The 27,748-nt window shown below is 36.5% G+C and overlaps 3 protein-coding genes, 1 long non-coding RNA gene and 1 pseudogene across 6 annotated transcripts; 4 read left to right on the forward strand and 1 right to left on the reverse strand.

Moving 5' to 3' along the window:
* Window positions 1–2,236: 2,236 nt before the first annotated feature.
* On the forward strand, window positions 2,237–6,328 carry LOC113281947 (isoprenylcysteine alpha-carbonyl methylesterase ICME-like). 2 transcript variants are annotated; one of them, XM_026530863.1, is made up of 11 exons: window positions 2,237–2,824; window positions 3,810–3,886; window positions 3,996–4,065; window positions 4,187–4,270; window positions 4,551–4,625; window positions 4,767–4,868; window positions 4,950–5,090; window positions 5,194–5,259; window positions 5,400–5,543; window positions 5,656–5,732; window positions 5,883–6,025. In XM_026530863.1, exons 1-10 carry the CDS (start codon window positions 2,448–2,450, stop codon window positions 5,684–5,686), a joined length of 1,167 nt encoding a protein of 388 aa, XP_026386648.1. In that variant the 5' UTR covers window positions 2,237–2,447; the 3' UTR covers window positions 5,687–5,732; window positions 5,883–6,025. The 2 variants fall into 2 exon arrangements, with proteins under 2 accessions (XP_026386648.1, XP_026386647.1); XM_026530862.1 differs by having other exon boundaries at window positions 2,240–2,824; window positions 5,642–5,732; window positions 5,883–6,328.
* Window positions 6,329–11,622: 5,294 nt separating this feature from the next.
* Window positions 11,623–14,340, forward strand: LOC113277544. 2 transcript variants are annotated; one of them, XR_003324977.1, is made up of 7 exons: window positions 11,623–11,791; window positions 11,881–12,017; window positions 13,228–13,325; window positions 13,563–13,627; window positions 13,734–13,874; window positions 13,956–14,036; window positions 14,125–14,340. It is a non-coding gene; the product is annotated as an uncharacterized LOC113277544 (long non-coding RNA). The 2 variants fall into 2 exon arrangements; XR_003324976.1 differs by having other exon boundaries at window positions 13,956–14,032.
* Window positions 14,341–15,713: 1,373 nt separating this feature from the next.
* Window positions 15,714–20,576, forward strand: LOC113281948 (mitochondrial inner membrane protease ATP23-like). Its single transcript, XM_026530864.1, has 6 exons — window positions 15,714–15,906; window positions 15,995–16,116; window positions 16,238–16,375; window positions 16,486–16,569; window positions 17,402–19,471; window positions 20,303–20,576. Exons 1-5 carry the CDS (start codon window positions 15,810–15,812, stop codon window positions 17,534–17,536), a joined length of 576 nt encoding a protein of 191 aa, XP_026386649.1. The 5' UTR covers window positions 15,714–15,809; the 3' UTR covers window positions 17,537–19,471; window positions 20,303–20,576.
* On the forward strand, window positions 18,235–19,259 carry LOC113279192 (F-box/kelch-repeat protein At3g06240-like). Its single transcript, XM_026527896.1, has 2 exons — window positions 18,235–18,758; window positions 18,851–19,259. Exons 1-2 carry the CDS (start codon window positions 18,235–18,237, stop codon window positions 19,257–19,259), a joined length of 933 nt encoding a protein of 310 aa, XP_026383681.1.
* Window positions 20,577–20,802: 226 nt separating the features above from the next.
* On the reverse strand, window positions 20,803–26,915 carry LOC113281949 (annotated as a pseudogene).
* Window positions 26,916–27,748: the final 833 nt, after the last annotated feature.

Below are 27,748 nucleotides of genomic sequence, written 5' to 3' on the forward strand. Positions count from 1 at the left end.
TCCAAATGTGTAAGAGGCAATTTTGTATAAATTTCGCATAATAAAAATAAACATGCGAGAAGCAAGAATTGATCCCGCGACCTGCTGCTTGCATTCATGCCTCCTGACCAACTGTGCTAACCCTTTCTTGCGAAATAATCAAAGACTGTGCGAAGTAATCAAATATCAACTCTGCGAAATGCATAATCCTTCTCTGACCATCTGTGCTACTTGTTGCTTGCGAAAGAAACACACAATGTTGTACTTTATTCCATTTCTTCGCCTTTAGGATTTCAAAAATGTGCGAAAAATTAAGCTTGATAAGGGATTCGAACTCGAGTCTTACAACTCACTCTAGCGAAGCTTGACCAACTGTGCTACCTCTTGTTTGCGAACTAATGAAACAATATTGCGAAATTATTCATTTTTTCGCTATCTGTAAAAAGAAGAAAACTATGCTCGCAGGGAAGTTCGAACTTGCGATCACGAACCTACATATTGTTCTCTTGACCAACTGTTCAAGAATCTCTTTGCGAAATAAACGCACAATGTTTTTCTCTTATTCTTTTATTCTCCCATGCAAAAGAGAAGAAAATGAAAAATATGTGTCTCTGCGAAATTCGAACCCGTGACCTGTCGCTTACCCGCTCCACCTCAAACCATTTGTGCGAATTTCTGTGTGTGATAGAAATTGCAGCATCTGCCTCTTATCTTTCCTTCGTCCTTCCTTAACTTCTTTCACATTTGCCTTCTTCTCCTGAACATGAAAATCTTCCACTGAAACTTCCATTTTCTCCTTAAATTTCACCACAACAACTAATTTTTTCTCTCACTCTTTTCATGTCTTTGAATTGTTGATGATGTTTACTCCCTGAAAGTGTGATTTCTTCCATAAAATTTCCATTTTTGAACCTAAATTTTGTAGATCTAGAAAAATATGAACAGTAGCTAATCTTCATGAAAATTTCTTGAATCAACAAGTTACAGGAAAGATAAATCCTTTACTCGTTCCCTGTTTCTAGCGCCATTATGTAGTTGCAGGAAATTCTACAACACACCCCTTATAATAATTTGTAGATCTAAACATAAAAATGATGATAAGAATGCTAAAATTGTAAGAGGACACAAGATTTACGTGGTTCGATCAATTTGATCTACATCCACGGGGTTAGGGTTTACTATGATTATTTGTAATTACATCTTGATTACATGGAGACTCCATTAATGAGTATTTGGAGCTCTCTCTCTGGTTTTTGGGGAAGAATAAGAAGATAATAATAATACAAGTTACTTTTCTCTCTCCTACCTTTTTCTTTATATAGATATTTACATAGTGGATGACAGCTCATATGTGGTGGGATACAGCTAACATTTCCCCTAATTTCGGAATCACCGTGCGATGTTCTCGCAGGCTCACGTTGGATTTTAATTTGCACACATGCTACGTTCTCTCGCAAGCTTCCCTACATTCTCGCGAGATCTTATATTGTGCGATATTTGGATCCTACACGAATAGTGGTTGGATAATTAAAATTTAATATGACATGGAAGTTTGAGTATGGAGGAGAGTATGGGTTTTTGGAGACTCTCATCCATACCCACGTCATCAATTTAAGAATAGCACAAAAAAAAACGCTATTAAGAATAACACTCAATGCTATTAAGAATAGCGTTTTTTCTCAACCGATAGATTTCAACAACTCATTCTAAATCTACGGATAAAAAAAAAACGCTATTCCTAATAGCACTCTATTCTTAATAGCGTTTTTTGTCTTCTACTGCGCTATTCTGATTACCGTTTTCATGGATTCCACGGACCCTTCCATCAATTTATGAAACCTTGCTTGGATCTTTTTTGAAAGACCCCAACTTGGAAGCCACTAGACTTGACATTCCATGATTTTTCCACACTTGAAATAGGTTGAATTCCACCATAAGACTTGGTATGAGTATATTGTAGTGATAGCCAGCTTTAAGGCTTGCCACGTCAGAAACACGGCCCCGCAAAACTAGTGACCGAGTCTGGTCTTGCAACTTTCTTGGATCAATCTCCCCTTCCCATTAGCAACCAAAAATAAAATCCAAAACCGCACCATTAAAGAAGCAACCTAACTGTCCCGAAATATCAATCCCACATGTCGAATGTGTAACAAAAAATTCCCAATTACAGCTTCTCCTACAACCATTCTCTCTTTTGATTGGCTCATATACCTGATCTTAGACCAAACATCCTTGGTCTTATAATACCTCCAAACAGCTGCCCATCAAAAACAAAATAGAATCCTATAATCAGTCCGAAACAATGAAATCCATAGTTAACCAATACCAAACCACCATTCCACAACCAAAAGGATCCTCACTTTTGATTGAAGAATTCGAATAAAAATTCAATCTTTATAGGTTTTTCAGATTCATTGATGTTTATTCCACAACCCCTTTGATTATTTTCAATTCATTCACCATAAAAAATGCAATCTCAGATGCTTCCAATAACTATGCCATCACCAACAACGTTGTTTAGAACAGAGAATGGTGATGATGTTGATAATGAGCAGCATAGTCGTCTTTTGTTATCTTCATCCTCATCATCATCTACTTTATCATCTAATAAGGATGATGATAGTAAAGAAAAGATGCCATTTTTATCTAGGGCATTAAGTTATACCCATCTTACCCATCTCATTAGCAATAAGAAGAAACAAAAGAGAAGGCGTGGATATTCTAATGATGATAGTCTTCCTTCTTTTTCTAGACAACAATCAACACTTACACAAGAGGTTACACATGCTGCTTCTGAGACTTACTTGATTACTCGTCTTGGATTCGAATTATTGCGTTATCTCGGGTACCATTCTGATTATGTTTTGATTGAATTGTTATCTATATTTTTATGTTGAAATTTGTTTGATTATGATGTGCTTATGGTTCTGCTGTTCGCTTGTAGCATTAATTTTTGTTGAAATGAAAACCTAGGTAGTCACTAGAATGGTGAATTGGGAATTGCTAGAACTCAATTTTGTCTTTGAAAAGGTCGAAATTAAGTACTGATAATCGAAGAAGTATGACGGGACTGTCTTTCATTGCCTTAGCTAAGACAAAGAATTCAGAACATGTAATGAATCATTGTATTTCCGATTGGGATGCCAATGAAATGAAAAGCTTAGATTTTATGACGGAGCTGTCTCGCATTTCCTTAGCTAAGATAATTGAAGAAGTATGATGGGGCAGTCTTTCATTGCCTTAACTAAGATAATCAGAATTTAGAACATAGAATTGGATCATTGATCCTACCATGTTCCCTATGAAATAAAAAGCTTAGATTTTATGACGCTTGCTTGATTGGTTTATGTTCATCTCGGCTCACTTCTGGTCAATTGATGTGAGAAGTTTGAAGCAAAGCCAGCTCTAGAAAGAAGTAGAATCCCATAACTGCTAAAAGAAAATTTGGACATGTTGAGTTATTGAAGGAAATAAACTTTACATCTATAAAGGAAGAAATATACTACTAGCTTGCAGTTGACTATGTTTTTCTTTTTAGATCAGGTCATCGCCTAGCAAATGACCTGAAAACAGGTGTAATGTCTTTCTTCTCGTGACAATCATTGGTTTGTTTCGTGTATATCCTGTTTTATTGTTCTGTGTTCTGCTTTTGTTGTCAACTTCAAATGTAACGCTGAAGAAGGTGATTACTCCTCTTCAGAATGGTTCAGTTTGACTTGTGCAGTTGGGCACTATTTTCTTCTTCTTTTTTAATGCTGTACTGGATGAAGTTGCATTTTTTTAAAATTTTTTAGTTCAGTTGGCTATATATTAAGTTATTTTCCATTCAGGGTAGGCTATAGATGGATCACAAAGTTTCTTGCCCTCGGCTGTTATGCGATGCTACTTATGCCAGGTTTTATCCAAGGTTGGCTCCGTCGAAGGATTTTTTGATTAAACTGTATCTAGGACTAAGTATTTCCTGGCTTACACTCTTTCTGTTAGTGTTTATAATTGGTCTTTTATATTATTTGCAGTTGGATATTATTATTATCGTTCAAGACAGGTTCGTAGAGGTATAGTTTATGGAGATCAGCCAAGGAACAGGTACAGATGGTTCCAGATCATATAGAAAGTTGCTCGTGAATTTGATTACAGAAACTAGAATCCCTCATGCAATTTCATGGGTTCTTTTCTCTAGGCAGCTTACATGTTTGTGATTTTACAGGCTTGATCTTTATTTACCTGAAAAGTCTGATGACGGGCCTATGCCAGTTGTTGCATTCATAACGGGTGGAGCCTGGATTATAGGGTAAGGAATATAACTTGGTCTTCTCTGTACTCATAGAGGCACATAACTAGAAAATTATCAGTCAGTTATGTAATTTCTAACCTTTGTAATATGAATACGAGATTAAATTGCGGGCGTTTATTTCATATTTCTTGTGTCCCTGATTTATAAGTAACTTCAAAATTGGATCAACTTTTCATAATATATTATCCAAAATCTTGAAATGCTGCAACCTTTGCTTGTTAAAATCATATCATTTTCTTGCATTATCTAAAGCTACTTTTGAGATTTCTCGGTACAGGTATAAAGCATGGGGTTCTCTTTTAGGGCAACAACTATCTGAAAGAGGTGTTATTGTGGCATGCATAGACTACAGGTGATCTCTCTTTTCATTAAAGCAATGTGATTTTGTAGTCTGACTGTATCTTGTACCTAGTACAATCTATGGGTCTGCAATTCCAACTTTGTATTCTTAGAGAGGACTTGACAATCTGATATTGGGTATATGGGTGTGCAGGAATTTTCCTCAGGGGACCATGAGTGATATGGTGAAAGATGCTTCTGAAGGGATCTCATTCGTTTGCAATAACATTGCTGACTATGGAGGCGACCCTAACAGGTACCAGAAGCTATTTGCTTACTGTTCATTATTAAGGAAGAATTTATGGTCTTAAATAATTTCTTGTTCTTGATCGTGTAGAATCTATTTGATGGGCCAATCCGCTGGTGCGCACATTGCTGCTTGTACTCTTCTGGAACAGGCTACTAAAGAATTAGGGGAAGGAGATAAAACTTCTTGGAGTGTCTCTCAAATAAAAGCTTATTTTGGTTTATCGGGAGGGTAAATGTTTCACATTTTAGATTTTCTGTCTTTTATATTCTTACTTTCTTTTGATCTTCAATAAAATTCAGTGCATGATAGGTTCTCTATTTCGATGCAACAGGTACGACTTATTTAAGTTAGTTGATTACTTTCATGAACGTGGTCTGTATCGTTCAATCTTTCTTAGGTAAGCATTTTTTTTTTTTCATTTCGTGGCCGACGTATGCATTTTATATGTACTCCACACATAAAATTTTAAATCAAATGCTCAAACTGTTTGGAACATCATCAGATCATGAAACTGACGATCCTAAAGTGTATTTACAGCATAATGGAAGGGGATCAATCTTTAAGACGATTTTCACCTGAAGTTAGGGTACAGGACCCAAGCATTAGAAGTGCAGTTCAGCTCTTACCTCTTATTGTCCTTTTCCATGGAACTGGAGATTATTCCATCCCTTGTGATGCTAGGTATGCTTCTCCATCTGAATAGATTGGAAAGATTCTAAGATTGTACGGAGGTTAAATACCCTTAATTAGATCTCAACTAGCTAAAATATTACTTGCAGTAAAACTTTTGTAGATGCACTTCGGAGAGTTGGAGCCCAAGCTGAACTAATTTTGTATGAAGGAAAAACTCACACAGACGTGTTTCTTCAGGTAGTAATAACGTAACGACTTCACAAGTTGTATTTTTTGATTTCAGGAGAATATTTAATACTGCTTACCATAACATCCTAGTTCTTTTACATCTTGGAGTAACGTGGTTTCACAATGTAATTTTTGTGCACTGTCCTTGTCCTAATACAGGATCCAATGAGAGGTGGTAAAGATGAATTGTTCGAGGACATACTTTCATACATTCATGCTGGTGATAGTGCCTCCCTTGCCAAAGATGCAGTGGCTCCTCCAAGAAGACGTCTTGTTCCTGAGTTCATGTTGAAATTGGCGCACAAGGTTAGCCCTTTTTGATGGCTTTGAACTAATCGGTTAGCACTTAGCATGTATAAATTTGTCAAATGGGTGTAAAATTTGCACCACGGCATTGTTAAAGCTTTAGCTAGCTATCCTTTGGTATTGTAATCATTCTTTATTCTGCTTCCCTTCTTGATGACCAGGGAACAGTGTAAAATCTTGTAATAGTAATTATTGTATTATTAGTTTCAGTTGATTGTGTAATATGAGAGATTTGCAAAGAAGCCTAGTAAATTGTTGTGGCATCATCATCTTCATGATGTCATAAGCTCAGTTTTATACTTGGAAGTGTTGAACATCATGTTAAAAACCACTTGTGACGTTATCTTGGTCAATTTGTGTTCCTCACGCCAGCAGCTACCCTATGGTCCCTATTGCATCTCTGAAGCTTGTAATTATCTTCATCATCACTCAGCCTGCAACCTCCTCAAATGGATCTAAGATGCACTTGAAACTACTGACAAAACAATAGAGATACAAGAAATAAAGCAGGTCCACACATTTCACCATATAACCAAAAATAGTCATCCCAACTAACAGCATTAAACTCTCTTACATAACGAATTCTGACCTTCTTAGCTATATTAAGTCTGCCAAGGAATTATTTTACCTAATCAAAAAACCAAGTTCCATATTAATACTAATTTGGGAAAAATACGGTTTAATCCAAGATCCCATCCAAATATACTAGTTAGTCCTGACCCATTCAACTAGGTACAAGTAAGTCCTTTTTTAAGGAAAGTACACAAATAATCTTCTGGATTTACAGTTTAGTCCAAAATGACTCACGGTGATGTCAGCAATTTTAAATAATATAAAAAAATTTAAAAACAATTTATCTTTCGAACCGTTTGTCCAAAATTCGCAAACTTTATATATCTGAAAAGATCTTTCCGAGAGCTACAAAAAGAGTACCCATATGACTATATAATTCTCATTTTTTAAGAAAACTTAGTTTACATTGGTGTACAAAAATTCATCAGTGTCTTCCAATAATAATCCACCAGATGGAATAGACTGTCATTTAGTGACATTGCGAGTGCTTGCTCTAGCAGTGCAGTGTCGTCATCCTGTTACCATATTCAGAAAAAAAGATGTTAGATACATATCAACATACTGTCATAGTGAATTTAGCAAAAAATCTGCGGGCAACAGTTGTGCACATTTCCAAGGAACAAAAATAACCTAGAGGAACTTGTATGTTCTACATCAAAAAGATTGTCTAAAACGATATGAATATAAAACAGTGGATGCTAGAGAGTGCATGGAGAAAATGCAGTTAAATCAGTACCAGATATAACAAGATGTACTGCAAGAAAGACTTTACGAAACTAATAAAGTACTAGTACAGAAGCATATGGAGATTAAAAGGGTGCGGAGCGAAAATTACCTCGAAATTTAACACAGTTTAAAGAATTCGTGGTGTCTCCTAAAATTTTGAAGAAACTAAACTCTAAGCTACTCTAACAAGACATGGTAGTTCACGAAGATTTGGACCTCAGGGATATAATATTCTCATTTTTGAATATCATGTAATTCACATTCACAGTAAGGATATAATATCCTCATTTTTGAATATCATGTAATACAGCTACAATCGGACAAAAACTTAGTACACGTAAAACAGAACAAGCACATATAGACAGAGAGAAACACATACAACAGGTGTACAATTATGTACACATTAAAAACCAACATGTGTACAATTATGTACACCTTTGTTATTTACATGTGCACTAGTTTGTACACCCTAGTTTCATGGGAGCCTATACTCAATAACAACTAACAAAGAAAATATCCATAGCCAGAAGGAAAAATTTAACAAGTCCACAAATAGTGACCTATATAAAATCTCATCTGCCGCATGAGGTGCTAAATGAACGATAATATGATTTAACCGAAATTTGGGACTACATGGAGACATTGTAAAAATGGAAAAGTTCACAGACACCGCAACCATGGAAACTTCATTGAGAGCTAGTTAAATCCAATATTCATAATAACTAAAAGTGGGGTTTTCATTGATGTCAACCTCATGCACTTAGTAACTGTGCTCAAACACACTTAAAATGCAAAAACATATGCCATTCTTTAACTTGCATGGCCTAGTCAAACAAGAATGCTATAGTTTCGCTAACAACTAGGTAATTTACATGAACACCAATTGTATAAATACAGTAAGATGAAAAAAAGGATATATATACCTCGGTCTTTTTCCATGCATTATATTAGTGGCAACAAAATCCACTGTATTTGCTAGCTCAGCTCCGCTACCATGCCTCTGCCATACTAAAGACGATCATAGAGTCTACATCTTCAGCGATTGGCAACTATATACACATTAAAATCAACAAGTGTACATTAAAATCAAGAAGCAGATCGATTAATATCTTTCAAACCTAGAAGTTTCAAAAATTCAGCATGTGGTTCAACTATGTACATATTAAAATCAACAAGTGTACATTTATGTACACGTTAACAATAGCAGGTGTACATTTATGTACACGTTAACAATAACTGATGTAGTAACGGTCTGTCCAACTGCAACTTATGCAGCCTAAAAAATATTTGATAACAACAAATTAGTTACGTGCTTGACAATAGGAACACAAAGAGAAAAAGTAAAGTGAATCTTTTGATTCACTAACCTTTCTTAGATCGAGAAGGAGAAGAGTTGTGTTTCTATTGTCTTAAAATGCATGAAAACATTGAACTGTTTTTTTTATCAGAAAATCATGTCAAAAAATGGAGAGCAGTAAAATTCTTTCCTCTTAGCATAACATCCAAGTGGCTCTCACCTTGACGTGGCTCCCAACCAACTTTCCTATACACAATACTAACAGAAACATAGTCAATATGTGTACAATTATGTACACATTAAGAATCTACAGGTGCACATTTATGTACACATTAAGCCTCCCTACTGCTACAGATCACACCAAATTAAGAAAGTGAAGATTATCTTCCTCACTGTATAGCTCCCTGGGAAAGGAAATCATACGATATGAAGGGAGGGCATGAATCAGCTAGGGACCTACGATTAGGTATGCCTTGCCTATCTGTCTACTTGTCTTAAGTAAAAGAAAAGAGTATACATACAACATCCAATACCCCCACTGCAGTATCTAGTTTCACTCAGCCATAAGCATACATCAATGACTCACCAGATTCAAACAACCCTCATATTGACGCCTCCAGTAGGAGGGCATATACCTTACTTGAATTACCCCTAAACTTAAACCAAGTTTGAGAAAACCCCACATATTATTGAATATTGCGGAATATAATAGTTCTCTGATTTTTTTAATTTTCCTCCCAATTTTTAATTGTTCATAAAGACAGAACACAATGTCATTCAATTACTCATATATAGTTTCTAAGGACAATGCCAGGAGTAAGAAAAATTAGCAAATAAAAATACATATATCAAATGCAACTAATGGAAAAAGGTGTCGTTCAGTTAGCAATTGTGAGAAATGATAATAGTGAGAAAAGCTATCCTTGAGATTCCGTCAAGCTACACTTCTTTTATAAAAAAAGAAAGAAAATGAAAATCCATCTTGTTTAGTCAACCAACATACACAGTCAGTTTTGTTAGGTTTTATCGAAGTATTAATAACATAAGGGTCTTGGCTATACAAATTTTGTCAGAGTGAAGTATTTCATCAGTTTCGGATGATTTATTAACTCCCAGTCACCAGTAAGGACGAAATACTTATCGCTGCTCGGATCTAGATACAAAAATTAATTTGGCGTCCCATAATTCAGGTAGAAAGGTTGCGTCGGTTCAGTATATTATTGGACTTCTTAGACATTCTTATTAAACCAAAAGAAAGAGAACCGATGTAAATACCCTTACCAATGTATCATTTCTACTAAAGATTGTCTGTCATAAATATCCTGAAGTAGAAAAATAAAATTCAGAGATCAAAGTGCAATTTAAATGATCACTAGACAAACATCATCACTAGTAAAAGCATCATAAGAAGGTCCACCCCGAGCAAGTTAAGTCCTAAGAAATATCAACACTGTTAAGCACACCATAACATTATGCATTAAGTTACAAGTATTCAAGAAATAAGTAACATTCAGAGACATGAGCATTTTTCCCACCAAAAGCAACAGACACATAAACCTTAAATGGGGAATAATACACAAACAAAATTACGATTGCCCATCAATAATCACTGAATGCAGAACACCAAAAAAAATAGAAGAAATAGACTAATAAGATGATAAATGAATCTTAAAATGACCAATAACTCAAATGCAAAACTAAAATACAAGCAATAAGATTAGGTATGATTTGTGACCACCTGTTTAGATCTAAGACGGAAAACGACATTCAAATGGTTTCCATTTTTGGGAAACAGGTTCAGCAGCGGAGAAAGTTTTAGAGTAGGAAGATTTAGATGAGGTGATTATAGATCTAAACTCTTATTTAATCATTAGTCAAATAAAAGAATCGAAACGAAATCAAAGAAATTAGGTTTCAAAAACCGTTAAAATCCTAAATCAAATTTTAAATCAACATTTTTAACAATGGAAATCAAATCAAATTATAAGAACAGATTCAACTTATCTTCAAATCGCTATCGATGATGAAATCGTCAAAGTAATTTGCTGTATTTGAATCTCCTTAACTTTTCATATAAATTTCGAGTTAATCTTCGAAAAGAATGAATCGACGATGGAAGGTTTAGGTTTATCAAGCTGAATCGAGTGTTTCTTCGATTACCATATCATATTTGGTGATTGAATTTTCGTTGAGACATCGAGATTACTCAGAAAGCTGTTTCCGTTGAATGAAAATGGGAACTGGATTATGAGAGCAATAACTTGGCTTATGGGGCATTTTTGTCATGAAAAAATTATGTTTTGGACTAAATCGTTCATATCTGGACTAACCCGTCTCAGATTTGATAAGTTTGGACCTTCTTGTACCAGGCTTGACAGGACAGGACTAAAGCGTCCAAAGCCCACAAACTTTGGGACTAAACATCAATTTCTACTACTAATTATGCATTAAAAAACTCTTGTGATATAGCCTTTGATCGTAGATGACCAACCCAACCGTTTGTCAGAGTGGAAGCCCACCAATGCCTTGTAATCCCTCACGGCCTCAACAACTTTCAATCAAGGTGCAAGCCTATCTGCTCCCCCATTAATCCTATAAGCTAAATTTATAAAAGATTATCAAAGTAAAATCAAAATTTCTGAGATTCAGACCCAAGACTGGCTATGATTTGATCACTACATCTATATATGCTTCCAATGTTTCCAACAAATGATGCTAATTTAATTGCCTGGTCATCTTTGATCCATTCCGAAACCCAATTAGATATTAATAATATGATTTCAGGTGAATTTCCTTTGTTGTGGTTAAAATCTGAACAAAGCTCTCTTCTTTGAGCTTCTGGCCCCACCGGAGAATATTTCTACCAATAAGAACCTTCGGTTTTTTCACACCACTAATATTTCCACTGGGAACACCACCATATTCCAGTTTTCTCACACCACAAATATCACCATCGTATTCCAGTTTTTACGCACCACAAATTTGGTACCTCGGGCTTCAAACCTAAAAAAAACAAAAAATCGAGACTTGCGTCTCAACCATCTATGAAAACAATTCCCTCTGCTACTTCACACAAACACTAATCAGCAATCTCCTCCTCTCTCTGTTCTGATTATTAGTTGTTGTGGTTTCTTTTTTTTTACAGGTAGAATTTGTGTGGAAACCGGTAAATAACTAAAGCCAGTTCTCTATTGATAAACCCTAACCCCCTTTTCTTAATCAGTAAACCCTAACCCTTTGTTTTATTTTTTGCAGTTCTCTATGCGGCAGATCGATCTTATTTTATGTTGATAACAACAAAAAAATTCACCATCAAAATTTCTTACAGATTCACTCTCTTGATCCTGAAGTATGTCTGCTCAGATGGTGTAGGAAATCGCTCAAGCACTACGGTTTATAAACATATAATCTCTTTACTTTTTATTTTGTTTTTTGGGAATTTTCGTGAACCCTAACTTTTATTTTACTTCCTATCGGTTTGTACTTATAATCTCAGTAATTTTTACAAGCACTGTTTTTGCTTTAAGAAACCCCTCCCTTATTGATTATTAGGAATAACAAAATCTACTAATATCGATCCTTAGGAAATCAAATATTGCAGGATCATGGCCGGGGTAATTGTTTAGACCACTAGCAAATTAGGTGTCTTTGTCCCCTTTCACGGGCATTCTCTTCCTTTTTTTCTTATGAAATCCTACACAGCCGAAAATACTTTCTTCTTTCTGTTGTCTTACGGTTTAAAAAACTAAATTTTAAAAAACTAAATTTCAAAGGTAATGATTATTTGAACCCATTTAGTTTATTTAGAGTTTTGATATTTTTTTCTTATTGTTTGATGAACGTACTACTGCTGTTAACATAGAGCAGTGATCATGATGTAGCTATTCATGATTGATAAAGTAGAAGCTATTTGTGATCCTTGGGTTTTAGTTCCTCCTTCAGTTTTTGTGTATTACTATTAAATAATATAGTCATATGCCTTTATATGAAACTGCATCTCATGTACTCTCAACGCAACTACACGGTATCTATCCAAGATGGATAAGCATCCATATATCTACCACACACAACTTCATACTCGGGTTTTAGTTCCACGGTATCTATCTAAATAAGCATGCGTGACTGTGTATATGAGTAAGAACCCATCATTAGATAGAGGTGAAATTATCACGAGTGACTGACCATAAAGGTAAGGCTACCAATTTGGTGTTCAATCTAAGAGTTCCATATTCAATTACTGTTGTTTTGTTTAATCAAGATAATAAATTTTAATTTTGACAAAATAGAAGTCGTGTTGTAAAAAAAAAAAAAAAAAACATTTGGCTGAACGTTAAGAAAATATTTTTGCAGGATGAATATGGTACCTAGACTTTCAAAGATGATGGTAAGTTGATTAGATCATGAACACCATAAGATTGATAGCTTACCTAGCTAGACAACCTGAACTGTGTCTGTATATGCTATAAAAGGAGGGACGTTCTTTTACAAATTTTATGAATCTTCTCAGACTTCATCCATTAGATTTATGCGCTGGGTTACTTAATGTTAATTTAAATTCTTCCTCGATTCATTACTAATTGAATTTTTTTAATGTACCACTAGAATGCAGAACTTGGTGTGGAAAAAGAATGATATGGAAGTTGGACCATTTAGAGCCGAGCGTGACGGAAAGAGTATCTCAATGATTTCATGGAACAATGGTGAGTTGCCTTTGTTTTTATTCGAATGATGGTTAACTACCTCTACCATTTTTTGTTGTCTTAAAATGGTATTGCACACATTTACTTATTACTTAGTATTCAATTATTGTTTGAGGTGCAATGGAGTTTTTTCTATAGAGAGTTTGTGTGTAGAATCTTTAGATCATGTGGATGTAGCTATTAAGAAGCTTTGCACTGGCTAAATCATGTTGTTTGGATGCTTTGGAATACTGGCAGGGGCATTGAACCCGTGGGCTATCCCCTGAAGAACATTTGAACTTCCTTGGCACAACACAAAGAAGGTAATTAATTAGGAATAAGTATGAATATGACTCCTCAATCATAATTTTGACGATACTTAATTCTTTTTCTGTACGTACATGAACAATCATGATCATACATTTATAGAGTAATGGAGCAACCAATGGGCGAGAAAGGAGTAAACACACCGAGTTTCTAAAACGAGGTGGAAAAGTTGAGAATGGAGATGGCTAATATAAGAATTTTCATCAAATGATCGCTAAAACAAAATTTAACTCTAAAAGCGAGGTAAAAAGTTTTCTGTAACGGCACATTGTATGTTGTTGTTATGATTATTTGGACTAATAGGATAACCACTATTGTTTGCAGCTAAAAAACGGCTAGACAACAAATCTTCCTAGATGTACAGTGTCATGTAGATTAAGAGACAGAGCCAAAGTAAATATGTCGGTAATCATGTTGAGTACAGTAATAGCTTGCTTATACTTATTTAAATTGGTCTAATTACGACTGAAAATGGTGGTCTTGGATTCCACAGGTACCACAACATTTGGTGCAGAGCACAAGAGAGCATAGCAGATTCGTTGTATATCAACTATAAAACAGGTTATTACATTCGTCGCTACTAAAAATGGTGGTTACAGGTTCCAAGTGAGCACAAAGGAGCATATTATCTGCTCTATTATATTGCAGATTCACTATATCAATCGAAAGAAGTTACTGTAAACGTATATAAGAGACATCTATAAATTCTATGCATGTTAAATTTTATTTTTAATTAATTTTTGTTACTCTCTATTTTTAGTTTTGTTAATTAGCTACTTCTAATATTACCACTTTAGTAATTGAATACTTCTAATATTTTTAGTTTTACATTAATTGGCACCAAAACGTACCTTTTCTCTACAAAATAACTAGGCCCGTGCAGCGCACGGGCGTAGCAACTAGTGTTATATGATATCATCGGTTAGTATATAAAATGACAAGATCAAGACCCCTCCAACCAGCAACATATATTTCACATTCCAACAACAAACGGAATTGAAAAAAAAAAAGAAAGAAAAAGGAATTCATTGCTCAACTGCTAGTTACCTCCATGAGGTCCTCAATCAAACCTTCATATATATTATAAGGTTCCATACGAAGGTCGACATACTTCAATAGGGCCTTTGTATATTCCTCGTTACAATTGTAAATCTCCTTATAAATCTGGACTTCATTAATCAGGTCCTTCTTTTCATCAACAGAGTCCTCAGAGTCAATGCGCTCAAGTTTTGCCATTGCTTCCATTAATTTCCTGTCCTTAGCATCAAACTCAGCTTTGGCTTCAACTATCTTCTTCGAATATGTATCATTAAACTTAGCTGATGGTACTGTAGATGCCAACAGTGGATTGCTAGTAGTGTCTGCAGAAGACCTCCCGTTGTCTGCAGCTTCTGAGGTGTTTTCGCCCTCCATTTGAAGATGCTGATTTTCTTCGAATAGTCTTCCCATTACTTCAGTGAAATACTAGATCATATTCACAAAACATAGAGATGCAAAGTCACTATATGTTGTAAGAGTAAATGAGGCTTCTAAACCCTTATTTACAATGGAATAAGAAGCACAGATCAATGGAGTTGAATCAGAATATATACAAATACACAGATCTAGAGAGAGGCAGATAGGAAGAACATGATGTGTTGACGAGTTAATCATACACACGGATATAGTAAAAATGAAGGCAAAGTTAACCACCAAAAAAACATATGTATGTACTAGGGCAAAATGAAAACACCAACACATAACAATCAGAACTGAAACTGATACCTTTTTGCGAGTTCAAGCCCCAACTCTCCTTCTCTGCTTTTCTGTATTCAAGCCCTAACTTGTTAAGACTCCGTAGAAGAAGAAGAGGTACTTTTTTGGCTATTCAAATGGGTTTAAGGCTCTTTTAAGGTTCTGTGTAGTAGAAAGCCACAATATGTTGCTCACTGGTAATCTAGTTGCTCGAATAGCCGCAGTAATTAGCCTCCAAGGAGATGCAGTACGGCGACATTGACTCGTGACATTATCTTGGTCAACCTGTCCCTGGCTATTTAACCAAAAACAGAGATCATGGGTTCGACTCCTGCCAGCTCCCCTATGGATATTTTTGAAAGGAGGGAATTTTAGTGGTGATATGTAAGCGGGTAGGCAGGTTGGGCTGGGCAGTGGGTTTCTGAAACGTGCCGGCTTCAGAAAATGGACGACTCCGCAGCATCAGGTTCAGGAAATTTCAATCCCTATGGAGGTAAAACTGTAGAAGAATGTGAAGACATGATCAGGAAAAGCCTCAAAAGTAACTCTCTTTTTCTCTATCTATCTCTTCTTCCATGGGGTTTTGGAGATCTCGCTCTTAAAAATGTTTGTTTGTTTGAACTGAACAGCTCCAACAGTGAAGTTTCTGAAAGAGAATCTTGAGAAATCTGGTTGTGTAATTGGGGAGAATTTCATTAAAGCTATCAAGTGTGATAAGGCGATTAGTGGTGGATACGTTCGTGGCAAAGGGGTCAGTTTAGTAACACAATCTAATGCTTGTTTTGCCTTTTCTTCTGTAACCTTTGTTTAGTTATTATGCACATTAAGTGCTTGTTTATTTGCTAATTAACTTCTTTATGTGTCGGGTGTAGATAATAGTATGTAGTAACCATATGAACTTACAAGATGAGGTGAATCAAGTGGTTATCCATGAATTGATTCATGCTTATGATGACTGTAGGGCTGCAAATTTGGATTGGACCAATTGCGCTCATCACGCCTGCAGTGAGGTAACCTCCAGTCTCATATTTTGCCATTTTGAAATGTATATCTACATGTGGGTTGTTGGAGATCTTTTATAGTACCTGGGATAACTTCTATTGCTCTTAATGGCTTTTAGATTCGTGCTGGACATCTGAGTGGTGATTGCCACTACAAGCGTGAGTTGCTGCGTGGGTTTATGAAGTTAAGAGGTCATGAACAAGTGAGTTTTCCTTCTTTCTTCTATCACTTTAAATAGCACCTGTCCTTTTTTTTTTTTTTGGTTAGTTGAATCATGTACTGGGTTAAAGGGTTTTGAATTAGATATTTGTCAGTATAGAAGTCTCTCCCATAGCATGTTGTAATGGAAGTATAACTCATATATTTCAAATCTGAGCCTAGGTGTTGTTTGAGAAACTGCAAATCCTACAAGGTTCAAATATCCAACTTTTTATGCGTTTCCTTTCTTGTTAAATGATCTAACTAAGTAAGAAAAAGTCACCCTGATATTCCCGTGCTCGGCCAAAAAAAATAAACATTACCACTTATGTCTTTAAAATGTTCAAAAATATCCTGCTACCATCAGATGCCACATAGTTGCATTGATTTTCCTTGAACTTAGCTCACGATGCTGCTTTCATGATATCTTGGGATGAATACAACACTGTTGAGAAGATATTTTTTTGAATAGGGTGGCGACTTCTCGCTTTTTCTTGTCTTTCACTTTGGTTATGCTTCGTTTAATAGTTGGAATAGATCATTTCGATGGCTGACATAATTCCATGCCCCTACTAGGTTTTATATCTGTTACACTAGTTTCTCTTCTTTGATCTATTCCGAGCATTCCTTTATAGTTGGTGGTTTGCTATTAAAAAAAAAACAATCAATGAAATGTGTAAATGAGATGAGTGTTTGCACAGTTACTCCGATCCTATTTCCTAGTCTTAAAGTTATGACTTGGTGCTATTTGAAATTTTAAGACTATGATTATATGCAAATAAGAGAGTTAGGAGGGTGGATGTCATGGCTAACCTTCAATATATTTTTCTTTGAAGGAATGTGTGAGAAGAAGAGTTATGCTGTCAATGGCTGCAAACCCTTATTGTTCACAAACAGCTTCAAAGGAGGCCATGGATGCTGTGTGGGATGTTTGTTACAACGACACTAAGCCCTTTGATAGAGCTCCTTGAGAGAAAAACACTGTTGCTGCGGTTGCCTTTGTTTCCGCTAATAATGAGAACTTACTCATTTTGAAACTCAATTTTGCAATTGTTCTCATTTTTGTAGCCAGTCAAAGAGATTAGATATTGGTACAGACCATTTTTGTGGTATGACTTGCGTTTTTTTGGAGGTTCTCACATCCTTTGCCTTTACTCATTTCCTTTTCTGACACTTTATGTATCCATTTGGGGGATTTGGAATTTAGATATAAACTTCCAACCAGCAGCACTCATGATGCTTCGGGAGTAAATCTCAGATCACTCTCGGACTAGACCTAATCCTCAACTTTTCACGGTTCACCCTCTCTTTCTCATATCTTCTTCAGCTTTGCAGCACTGGACTGAGCAAATTGTTTCTCCCTGTTTGAAAAGAATGCATTTGGCTTGTCTCATACTAGGAAACACTGTTGTCTCATGCCTGAGTCAGACAGTCTGACTCATAAGAGTCGGTACAAGTTAATGCGTGTGGACACGATTAATCCCAGATTCCTGTTGATTTATGTTCTTGCCCTAAAACCCTACAAAGTCCAATTCTTAAAAAATCAGGCGAAGGAACTCCTCCTGACTCACTCACTCACCCACTCCGACAAAACCCATTTCTTCTCAAAACCTTAAAGTGATCGCGTGATCTCATCTTTCTTCTTCTTCAAATTGCTATTAACTCTCTGATGGGGAACTTCGATATGCTTCCAGGAGAGATCGTCTTCAACATTTTAACACGTTTACCAGCTGAATTAGTTCTAGAGTGCAAGTTAGTGTCCAAATCTTGGAATAAAGTTGTTAGTTATCCATCATTTTCTCAAACTCACTTGGATCGCTGCCTTGAGGATCTTGATTCTGGTGGTAAGTCTACTTTCCTGTTGGTGAATGACGATTTTGTTTTTTCAAGTTTTTCCTACAGAAAGTTTCATTACTTGGAATATCAAGATGACAGTTCTTTAGAGAACCCACCCTTTTATAGAGTTAAAAGAATGAAAATAAACCCTGCTCCTTATATGTATTACTATCTTGCTGGTGCATGCAACGGTTTAATTTGTCTAAATGGATGCCTTGATAATGATTGGGTCAACTATGAGCCTGTTTATATCTGTAATCCCATCACCAGGGAATGTGTTTATCTGCCTGTATTTGAGAGAACACTTGGTCTTCTAGCTGATTCTCACGGGACCGATTGCTCACTGGATTCGGTTATGTATCTTCAACTAATGAGTACAAGGTTGTTAGAATGTTTAACTTGCTGGGAGAACCCAATTTTTTACAAGTTGAGGTGTATACACTCGGCAGTGGCAAGGGATGGAGGAACTTACAGAAGAAATTCAACAAAAAACTGGATTCGTTTAAATGTGTCCGTGGTGTGTTTGTGAATGAATCTCTTTATTGGAACCTTAAAAGTAAAACAGGCAACATTGTCGCTTTTGATTTGGCTAATGAAATTTTTGTCGAAATACCTAAAGCTTTTCCCTCTTCTTCGAATTATGTACTCGGGGTATTGGGGGGTTATTTGTCAGCTGTCCACTATGATAAATATTCAAAAACGTCTGAGTTATTGCTTTTGAAGAAGAAGGAAGAAGACGGGTCATTAAGTTGGATTAAAGAGTTCACGTTAAGCAACACGGATACGCATCAATCACTTGCCCTTTCGTGTAGGGGTACAGTTCTATGTCACTCAGGCACAAAGGTCCCAAGTTCATGACCTAAATTCTTCATCCTCAAAACTACTTGTGGATTTTGGTGAGGAAAGGTATATATATGAAACAATCCCGCATATGAACACCTTGGTTTCACTGAAAGCATTAGGAGAGGAGACTACGAAAACAATGGAAACGGTTGACGTACCAAGAGATGTAGATGAAGAATACAAGGAACTGCCAAGGAATGCATCTGCAGGCACCTACATTTAATCTGGTAATTGTCGTTCTGAATGTGGGTCTTATATAAAGTACTATTATGTATGTCGGCTTTATTTTTAGTTTCCAAGTTGGAGTTTTCTATCTTTCATGGCTATTTGTGCCTCTCTTTCTATCAATGTCTACTTGGCTATGTCTGTTACGTGTTTTATAGCTGCTTATATATTTTGTTATGAAGTTCTAAAGTAGAGTAAGGTTACAACTTAGAGGCATATAGTAGTATCTGCAGTTCAACACCTTATTCACTAGCAAAATGATTTGTGTGTTGGAGCTAGGTATTAATATGCTTATGGTCACCCAACTCACCCAATATGACTACAACTTAGAGGCATATAGTAGTATCTGCAGTTCGACACGACTCTGTTTTGCATATGTATAAGGATATAGATGTGCAAAGTAGAATGTTTCATTTTCTGTAACAACCAACATGGTTTTTGTTTCTGCACAATTCACTTCAGTTAAGATGATTTCTTGTCTTTCAATAATGCTACATTTCTTTCTCCACGAAAAGGCTCAATTATAGCTAGGCTCCTGTACTGAATTAGAACGAATAATGTTTCTGCTGGCAGCAAGGATAGTGCACGTATAAAGAGTTGATACACCCACTTCACACCCACGGAGCTGTATGTCTGTGTAGCCTGTACTTTAGGTTCTCTAATTTTGTTAACACAGTAGAATTCTTGTAAACAGTCGTACTGATATATGCTTCTGAACTCAATGCTTTAGTAAAGACTTGTATTCATCTAAGATTCTAGATCGAGTTCCAAATATTGTTGGGAGTATATCTTGAGCATCTCTCTTGACGCTACTTCTCTCTGCCTGTTTTCAGTTTTCTCTTCGCCTGTTTCTTTCAAGGCCAAAGCACTTGGGATTATTTTGCTTCATCAGAATGGTTACATCTGGTTCTGCACCGTTACCAACATATCGAACTTTTGTGCTGTTGTTGGGATAGTAATCTTTTCTTTCTCAATTAGTTTCCTTGGATTTGTTCCATTTTAGGATATGTACTGTATTTGTCTGGATCCCACCCAAGCAGATTTGAATTTGGGCATGACTTCCCCCTCTATCTTTTGCTATTTTGTATGAAGTTGATTGCCTCTTGAGATGGAGATTTTGTCTGGATCCTACCAAGCAGTTTTTGATGAGACATTTGGTTGCCAAATGTTACCTAAGGCAGACTCAGGGATTCACATATAGAACTGTATCTTTGTCAGACTCCCTGATTGTGAGCTACTAGTTTAAATCTTTCCAAATTGTGAGACTCAGACGAAAAATCTGAATCACCCGTCTCACTTATCTACAAGCAACACATAACAAGCAGTATACAAGTGATTGAACAATTCCCCATAATCCTTCATATTTAAAATTCCTTGTTGCCAAAATTTATAAACTTATCATGTATGTTCTCCTATACCAGACACGACACATTGCGTATATTTATAAATATTGAAATCGGAAACAAGAAACAAAGGAAAGGAAATAAAGGGTCTTTAAACACTTGACCGCTACTGAATCCGACTCAAAGAATACTCATATACTCAGCAAATCAACCTGTGTTCCTCATACCAGCAGCTATCCCGTTGATCGTGATAAGCAATGCATCTCGAAGCTTGTGATTGTCATCATCATGCCTCAACCTCAGTATCTCAACTTGTAACATGTTCATTGGATTCAAGTAAGGAAGTCTACTCTCTATGAGTCTTCTCAAACTGCGGTTATTTTCCGAAAGTTTTTCATGCCCACTAACCACCAATACAAATTTTCCCGTAGCCAGTAACTCCCTCCTCAGTTCTTCGCCCAGTTCTCTTCTGCTCTCAGAAACAAGAACTTCGTCATAATGCTTAGCTATAGGTATATCAGCTTTTCCTAAAACCATCTCTATAAGATCTACAGTCGATTGAAAGAACGGCCATTGTTTGTACATTTCTCTTAAATCTTCTGTATATCCTTTCTCGCATGCACCTTTTAGGCCAGCACCAACACCAAGCCAAGCTGGAAGCACGAACCGTGTTTGGGTCCATGCAAATACCCATGGAATCGCACGAAGATGCCCGATACCAGTTGAGCTCTTTCTTCTCGAGGGTCTACTACCTATGTTAAGGAACCCAAGCTCAGCTTGTGGAGTGGCTTCATGAAAATAGGCAAGGAATTCAGGGTTTTCATACACGGTACTTCTGTAACTGTTACAACTGATGTTTGATATTTCCTCCATAATAGTTCTCCATTTGTCTTCTCTTGGAGGGTGAGGTGGCCGGAGAGTTGCAAGAAGTACGGCAGATGTGTAGATCTCAAGCTGTCTAACAGCTGTTTGTGGCAAACCAAACTTAGCTTGCACCATCTCACCTTGTTCAGTTGATCGGAGTGTACCCTGAAAGTGCAAAACAAGCACCCCGTGGCTCTGTTCATACATAACTGCTTTGAATTTTATCGGCATTTATCATGTTTGGTTTAGTAATCTTGTATTTTCAACTTTATTTTATTAGATGTCTTGAATAAAAATTCTTTGCTTAGCAGCTAAAGAAAGGAATTTGGTTCAAGCCTTGAAGCGTAAGCACTGCCCAATAGGACAAAACATTATAGCATGAATTACTTTTTGACACTAAACAGAAGTAATTGGAAATAGGATAGCTTACCATTACGGAACCTGGTGGTTGGGACTGAATGGCAAGATGTGTGGGACCACCACCGCGACCGATGCTCCCTCCACGTCCATGGAACAGTGTTACTTTAATGCCAAACTCATTGCAGGCAGCAACAACATCCTCTTGAGCTTTGTACAGTTCCCATGCTGCAGTGAAGCGTCCAGCATCTTTACCCGAATCAGAATAACCAACCATGACCTGGTGAACAATTAATCTCATCAACCTAAAGCCTCAATAAAATAGACTCGCCAAACTATTTTACAATATGCACCTCTTGATGTCCATTATGATTTCTCAAGATGTGCTCCCTGTACCAATCAATGGATAACAACTTCCTGATTACGGAACCAGCTCCTCGCAAGTCTTTCATGGTTTCAAATAGAGGAACTACTCTTAACCTGTTAAATGAGCAAACAACCAATATAAGTGATACAGAATATAGCTGACGTAAAACTATGATTCAGTGGGCATTTGGTTTTCATTAAGATTGTTCAGCCATTTCTTATACATGTCATCCTCCAATAGATTGACTAAACTCAATTGCATATCATATTTTAGTAGGAATAGAAATTCAGGAAACGACTCTTTCAGTTGACATCTTACGTTCCGCCAGGACAGGGTCTCCCAATCTCCCCACTAACAGCTAGTCTAGCATCTTTTTGTAAGAGCTCCACAGCCAGAACATCACTTGCCTGTACATCACATGCGAGGTCAACATTATCTATGATCTCAACTTAGTATCTAGGTTTGAGAAACAGATACTAGACAAGCTTACAGTTCATCAAATTAGTAGATGAAAATGTGAGAACATAATTTTAAATATCAATATATTATAACTGCATACATGGGAGGCCATCGAAATAACGTAGGCACCAAGTGAGTCGCTCCCTAACTCAGCAGCAACGCGGAAGGTGTCCAAGACTTCTTTCACATCAGGAACAACCTATAATGTAATAGACCATAAGAATGAGCAAAGACATAAAATGGTTATAAATAGAAACGGAAACAAGAATCAACTTTCTTCTGGATTTAATTGCTAGGCACCATCTGTAGTTCCAGGATTCCATCTATGGACATTGACAAGACCTAAATGCTTACCTCTATTGTCGGAGGGACTAGAGGCCTCTTGCCCTTGAGCTCTCTAGTTAAAAATTCCAGCTTTTTGTCTTCATCCCACTCACTATATACTCCCATATCCAAGTATCTAGTAATTGCATCTAAAGCTTCAGCATGTCTGCCAGATTCCTGAAACAAGGAAGAAAAATATATACACATCAAACTGATTTCAAAACATATTACTGCTCAGAATCACAATAACAAAAAGTCAAAAACACACCTGACGCAAATCGAGCTTCATTAATACCATCCCAAAGGTAGCAACCCTTCGGATCAAATCTGCCAGTCTTCCATCAGCAAGGGGGCCAGACCCACACGATTGCTGCACAAGAAGATGACACGCACAATTTATTATCAAAGTATAAAGTAACACATGAAATTTGAATGTATGGAGATTTATATACCAAGGACTCATAGCATAGAATTAATGGTTCCAAAAGTTTATCTGAAGTTTCGTAGTATTCCAAAGGATCATGGTCACAAGGTAGATCTTCAAGTAAGAGCTCCAGTCGTCGCCGCGTTTTCACTAGCTAAATTCATTGGATACAAGGACAATAGAGAATTAGATCAAAGATGTATGAGGATTCAAAGAAAAAAACAAATAAATATTTTGGCAAATGGATAACTTGTGTTGACAAACAAAAACAACAAACCAATGAACTCTTTTGAGTTAATGTTGGTCGAAGGAAAAATCCATTACCTTATCCTTCACACTACCTAGGAAAACTCTGTATGGAGCATTTCCAGGAAGCTGGGGCAGGGTTGGCTCTAGCAGCTTCTGGAAGCTAGACCTGCCTATCTGAGATTCTGCAAATAGTTTTCTCTGAGCAAGGAGTTGATTGCCAGATTTTGGTGTTCCAGGTGTTGAACGTTGCCAGCAGAAGCTTTGATGTTGTTAGGTATACCAATGTTTCCGTTTCTGAATGGTTTCTTAGAATTTTGAGCCGAAACTTCCTAGACTCACAGATTAAAATGAAGAAATTGTTAAATATGATGCTCCTCAAAGCTAAGAATGACAATTTTACGCGTAAGGGAAATAACTGAAACTAAAGCTAGACCTGCCTAGCTAGTTATCTTTTACCTGGCGATCTGAGCCTGGAAATTCCAGTCTTGGGTATTGAGATTCCCCATCATCTACACCACAAAATAGAGTTTTCAATAAACTTCCAACTACCAATAATAGCATAGAGTCTGAGAGGAACCACAATATAAAGAAAGACTTGCCTTTGCAAGACGGCAGAGCTGCACCAGCTGGAAGTTGGGTTGGCAGGGCCAGAGCTTGTGGACTGTGATTCTTTGATTGATTCCAAACCTTAGGTTGCTCTTCAGATGCAGCTTCTACAGAAGAAGAAAAAGTTTCCCCAGATAATAACATTTAGCAATTAAATAGTGCGCCTAGGTAGCAGCATGGAAAAATAACGCCATTGCATGAAGTAGGATGACTAAATAAAATAACAGGCTGAAACATAGATACAGGCTTTGTAGACAGCACTCACATGAGATTTATTTTTTTCTTTTGAGGGAATCCTGAAGATAAGTCATCGTACAAACCTTTTCGTACGATCTCCTGTACGTATCTCGACAGTTCATTACTGCATTTATTCATAGAGAGCTCAAATCTAAGGCCGTCAACTTCACGGATGTATAGATCAGTTGCCATCCACCGTGATAGAAGAGTAACGTCTTTTGTGACCTGCCATTGGAAAAAGCACAAGTTCATAAAATGAGAATCTAAAAAGTTAAGCATTACTTCAAGAGAAAAGGGGAAAAAGTTAAGGTAATTATTGGTACTGAACTCACCTTTGATGTTACGTTAGGATTTCCATCTCTATCACCCCCCATCCAAGAGCCAAATTTTATAAGAGTCGCGGTCATCGGAAGGGGCCTTCCTGTGTGCTGTGTGAAAGATTACAACATTGTAAATTTTGAATGTCAAAGGATAGCTTCAATGAACATGATAGTTTCCACTAACAGATTACTAGTCTCATCCTAATGCAGAAAGCATCCAGTGGAGTTCATTGTCTTTAAAGAAGAGCAACTTTCCACTGATCACTTGGCTAATGGATGAAAAGCATCTGGTAGGAATTAAGAGTTACTGACAAATAAGAATTGAATGCACACACCTTCTTTAAAGCATTACTGACACGGCGTAAATAGTGAGGCATTGCTCTCCAAAGAGACTGCTCCACAATGTGCAAACCTAAGATACATAAAAAAGGTACAATTATAGAGAACCCAGTCCATTAAGATAGGTAGTTTTATCAATCTAGTATCTTACCATCCCTAGCTTCATCTACTGGTGTTGGTTTGTGGCGCCTCAATTCATCCGTCTGCCATATTGAAGTTATCTCTCTCACCTACCAAAACCAGATGTATATGTCAACAATCATGGACTCATATTATGCAACAAAAGACAAAGTTATCCATAGATATTAGAAGCGGCAAGATGTACCAAATCTTCTATCAACATCTCACGATCTTCATGGCTAAGATCAGGTCGATCATTGTGTTCTAAGAGATGCTGCAAGGAAAGTAGTCTAGTATCAAACAACAATAATCATAAGCGTACTTTAGTAGATCACACTAATACTATATTACAACATCTTACCACGATTCTAATGTGCTTATACTGCAATGTTGGCCTGTTTATCTGTGTAGGATGCGCTGTAAGAACAATTTCAACCTCCTGCTTGCAGACCGTCTCATAGAGCTCATCTGGTGAAACTCCACTCTGTATCAGCCGATTAAATGTGTCGTCACAAGATTTTGACAAAGCTGTCATGTTCCTTGTTTTACGTACGCTGCCCAAAGAAACAGTTAGAATTACAGGTTGGCGATTTCTCCAATAAAAACAGATGACAATCTTTTTGAACAAACTGATCAATATATTCACCTGTGATGGGTCTCAGCAATACCCATTAGATTGAGATAATGGCTGAATGCTCTAGCCAGAGTAAAGCTTCATCGAGAGTCATATCGGATATTTCAGATACTAATTGCTTCTCAAGTAGCTCAGCCATATCTTCTATATTTGCCATCCTCATATTACATGCACTCTGACCAAACAAACAAACAAACAAAAAATCAATCAAATCACCACAAACCCAGACATGTACTAAAAACTATATGCACCTTCTTTTTTTTTACCAAGGAAAAGAAGAGTACTTGTACAGTTAAACATCAAAAACAAAATACAATCATGTGAATCATTTTTATGGGTGTGCATGGAACATAACTAATCAAACAAAGTAGATACAAAAAGATTCAGTTTCTGGGTCATATTAAAATCACTCTAATCAGACAAATAACAGATTAAGAATCAATATAAGAAACATTAACAGAAAACAATGAATATACCCACAAACTCAAAACAGACAAAAGATCTGAAAAACATCAACAGTAATACAAGTAGAACAAACAACAACCTAAGTGTGATTTTCTGATATAATAGAGATTGGTTAGTACCTGAGCCAAAACTCTATTTCTTTCAAACTTGTCCATGATTTTATGACCAACTTCTCTCTGAAGAACTTCATTAAGAAGACTACCAAGCAATCTGCAATCATCTTCAAAGCTTTGAAATGATATTTCCTCTGCAATATCATCTGTTGTATCTGTCATTTTCTCTCTTAGCACACACTCTGAAAAAAGAGACCCAAAAAACCCAATAACAAGAAAAAGAAAACAAGAGTATTCTGGTTTTATGATTGTGATTTGGTTTTTAAGCGCATCTCCAATGCAAGGGATAAAGATATTAAATTAATATGACACTTAGAATTTAAGATTTTTTGCACCAAAGTTTTATCTCCAGTACAAGGATGGGGGTCATAGAAAAAGATGACATGGTTTATTAGGGGTAAAGGACAAGGTGGAAATAAGACTTTCTTCATGACCCTAGGTCTTAAGTCCACATCATCTTTTATCTCTTAATTTAATTAAAAAGTGTAAGATAGTACCTTGTAGATTGGAGATGAAAATTAGGTAGAGAGTGTTATTTTTATTTTTTTTTGTCATGTAATGAATGACCCACAAACAAAAGGTATAAATAACATCTCCACATAGGATGACCTTGACCTCTAACATTGGAGATGCTCTAAGAGTAATTCAAAGGATCCTATAGAAATGGGTATCTTTGTTAAGTGACACTTGTCAGTAGTAACCCACAATTATATAAAGAGTTTTCACTTTTACCGATTCATGAATCAAGGATCTCATGGAACGTGTACTAAGGAACCGGATCTTGAGGCGGTAGTTGTTTTTCGTGAATACCAACGAACCACTAAACAAAGGACTAGGGGATACTCGGAGAAGATTCATTGGGTTATTCATTGACACAAAGATATTCTCCCATTATTCACGCTTGTTTCCTTTTTGGTCTTCGCTTTTGAAACCATGTGTGCAGTGTACTTCTAGCTCTGAACTAGTGTAGGTGTAGGGGATGGTCATGACTCGTGACCCTTAAATCCGTACTTAAAGTCAAAAATCTATGATAAGTCAAAAATCATGATTCTCTTGGC

Source organism: Papaver somniferum, chromosome 5, assembly GCF_003573695.1.
Source record: "Papaver somniferum cultivar HN1 chromosome 5, ASM357369v1, whole genome shotgun sequence".
NCBI classification, from domain to species: domain Eukaryota; kingdom Viridiplantae; phylum Streptophyta; class Magnoliopsida; order Ranunculales; family Papaveraceae; genus Papaver; species Papaver somniferum.

Bases quoted from the DNA above. Each gene is read 5' to 3' on its own strand.
- LOC113281947 (XM_026530862.1), top strand. From the start codon at position 2,448: ATGCAATCTCAGATGCTTCCAATAACTATGCCATCACCAACAACGTTG. The intron at 5,091-5,193 runs GTAAATGTTTCA...TCGATGCAACAG, and splicing joins TATTTTGGTTTATCGGGAGG to GTACGACTTATTTAAGTTAG. The intron at 5,260-5,399 runs GTAAGCATTTTT...GTGTATTTACAG, and splicing joins TATCGTTCAATCTTTCTTAG to CATAATGGAAGGGGATCAAT.
- LOC113281948 (XM_026530864.1), top strand. From the start codon at position 15,810: ATGGACGACTCCGCAGCATCAGGTTCAGGAAATTTCAATCCCTATGGA. The intron at 15,907-15,994 runs GTAACTCTCTTT...TGAACTGAACAG, and splicing joins GATCAGGAAAAGCCTCAAAA to CTCCAACAGTGAAGTTTCTG. The intron at 16,117-16,237 runs GTCAGTTTAGTA...TGTCGGGTGTAG, and splicing joins GATACGTTCGTGGCAAAGGG to ATAATAGTATGTAGTAACCA.
- LOC113279192 (XM_026527896.1), top strand. From the start codon at position 18,235: ATGGGGAACTTCGATATGCTTCCAGGAGAGATCGTCTTCAACATTTTA. The intron at 18,759-18,850 runs GTATCTTCAACT...TACACTCGGCAG, and splicing joins TGCTCACTGGATTCGGTTAT to TGGCAAGGGATGGAGGAACT.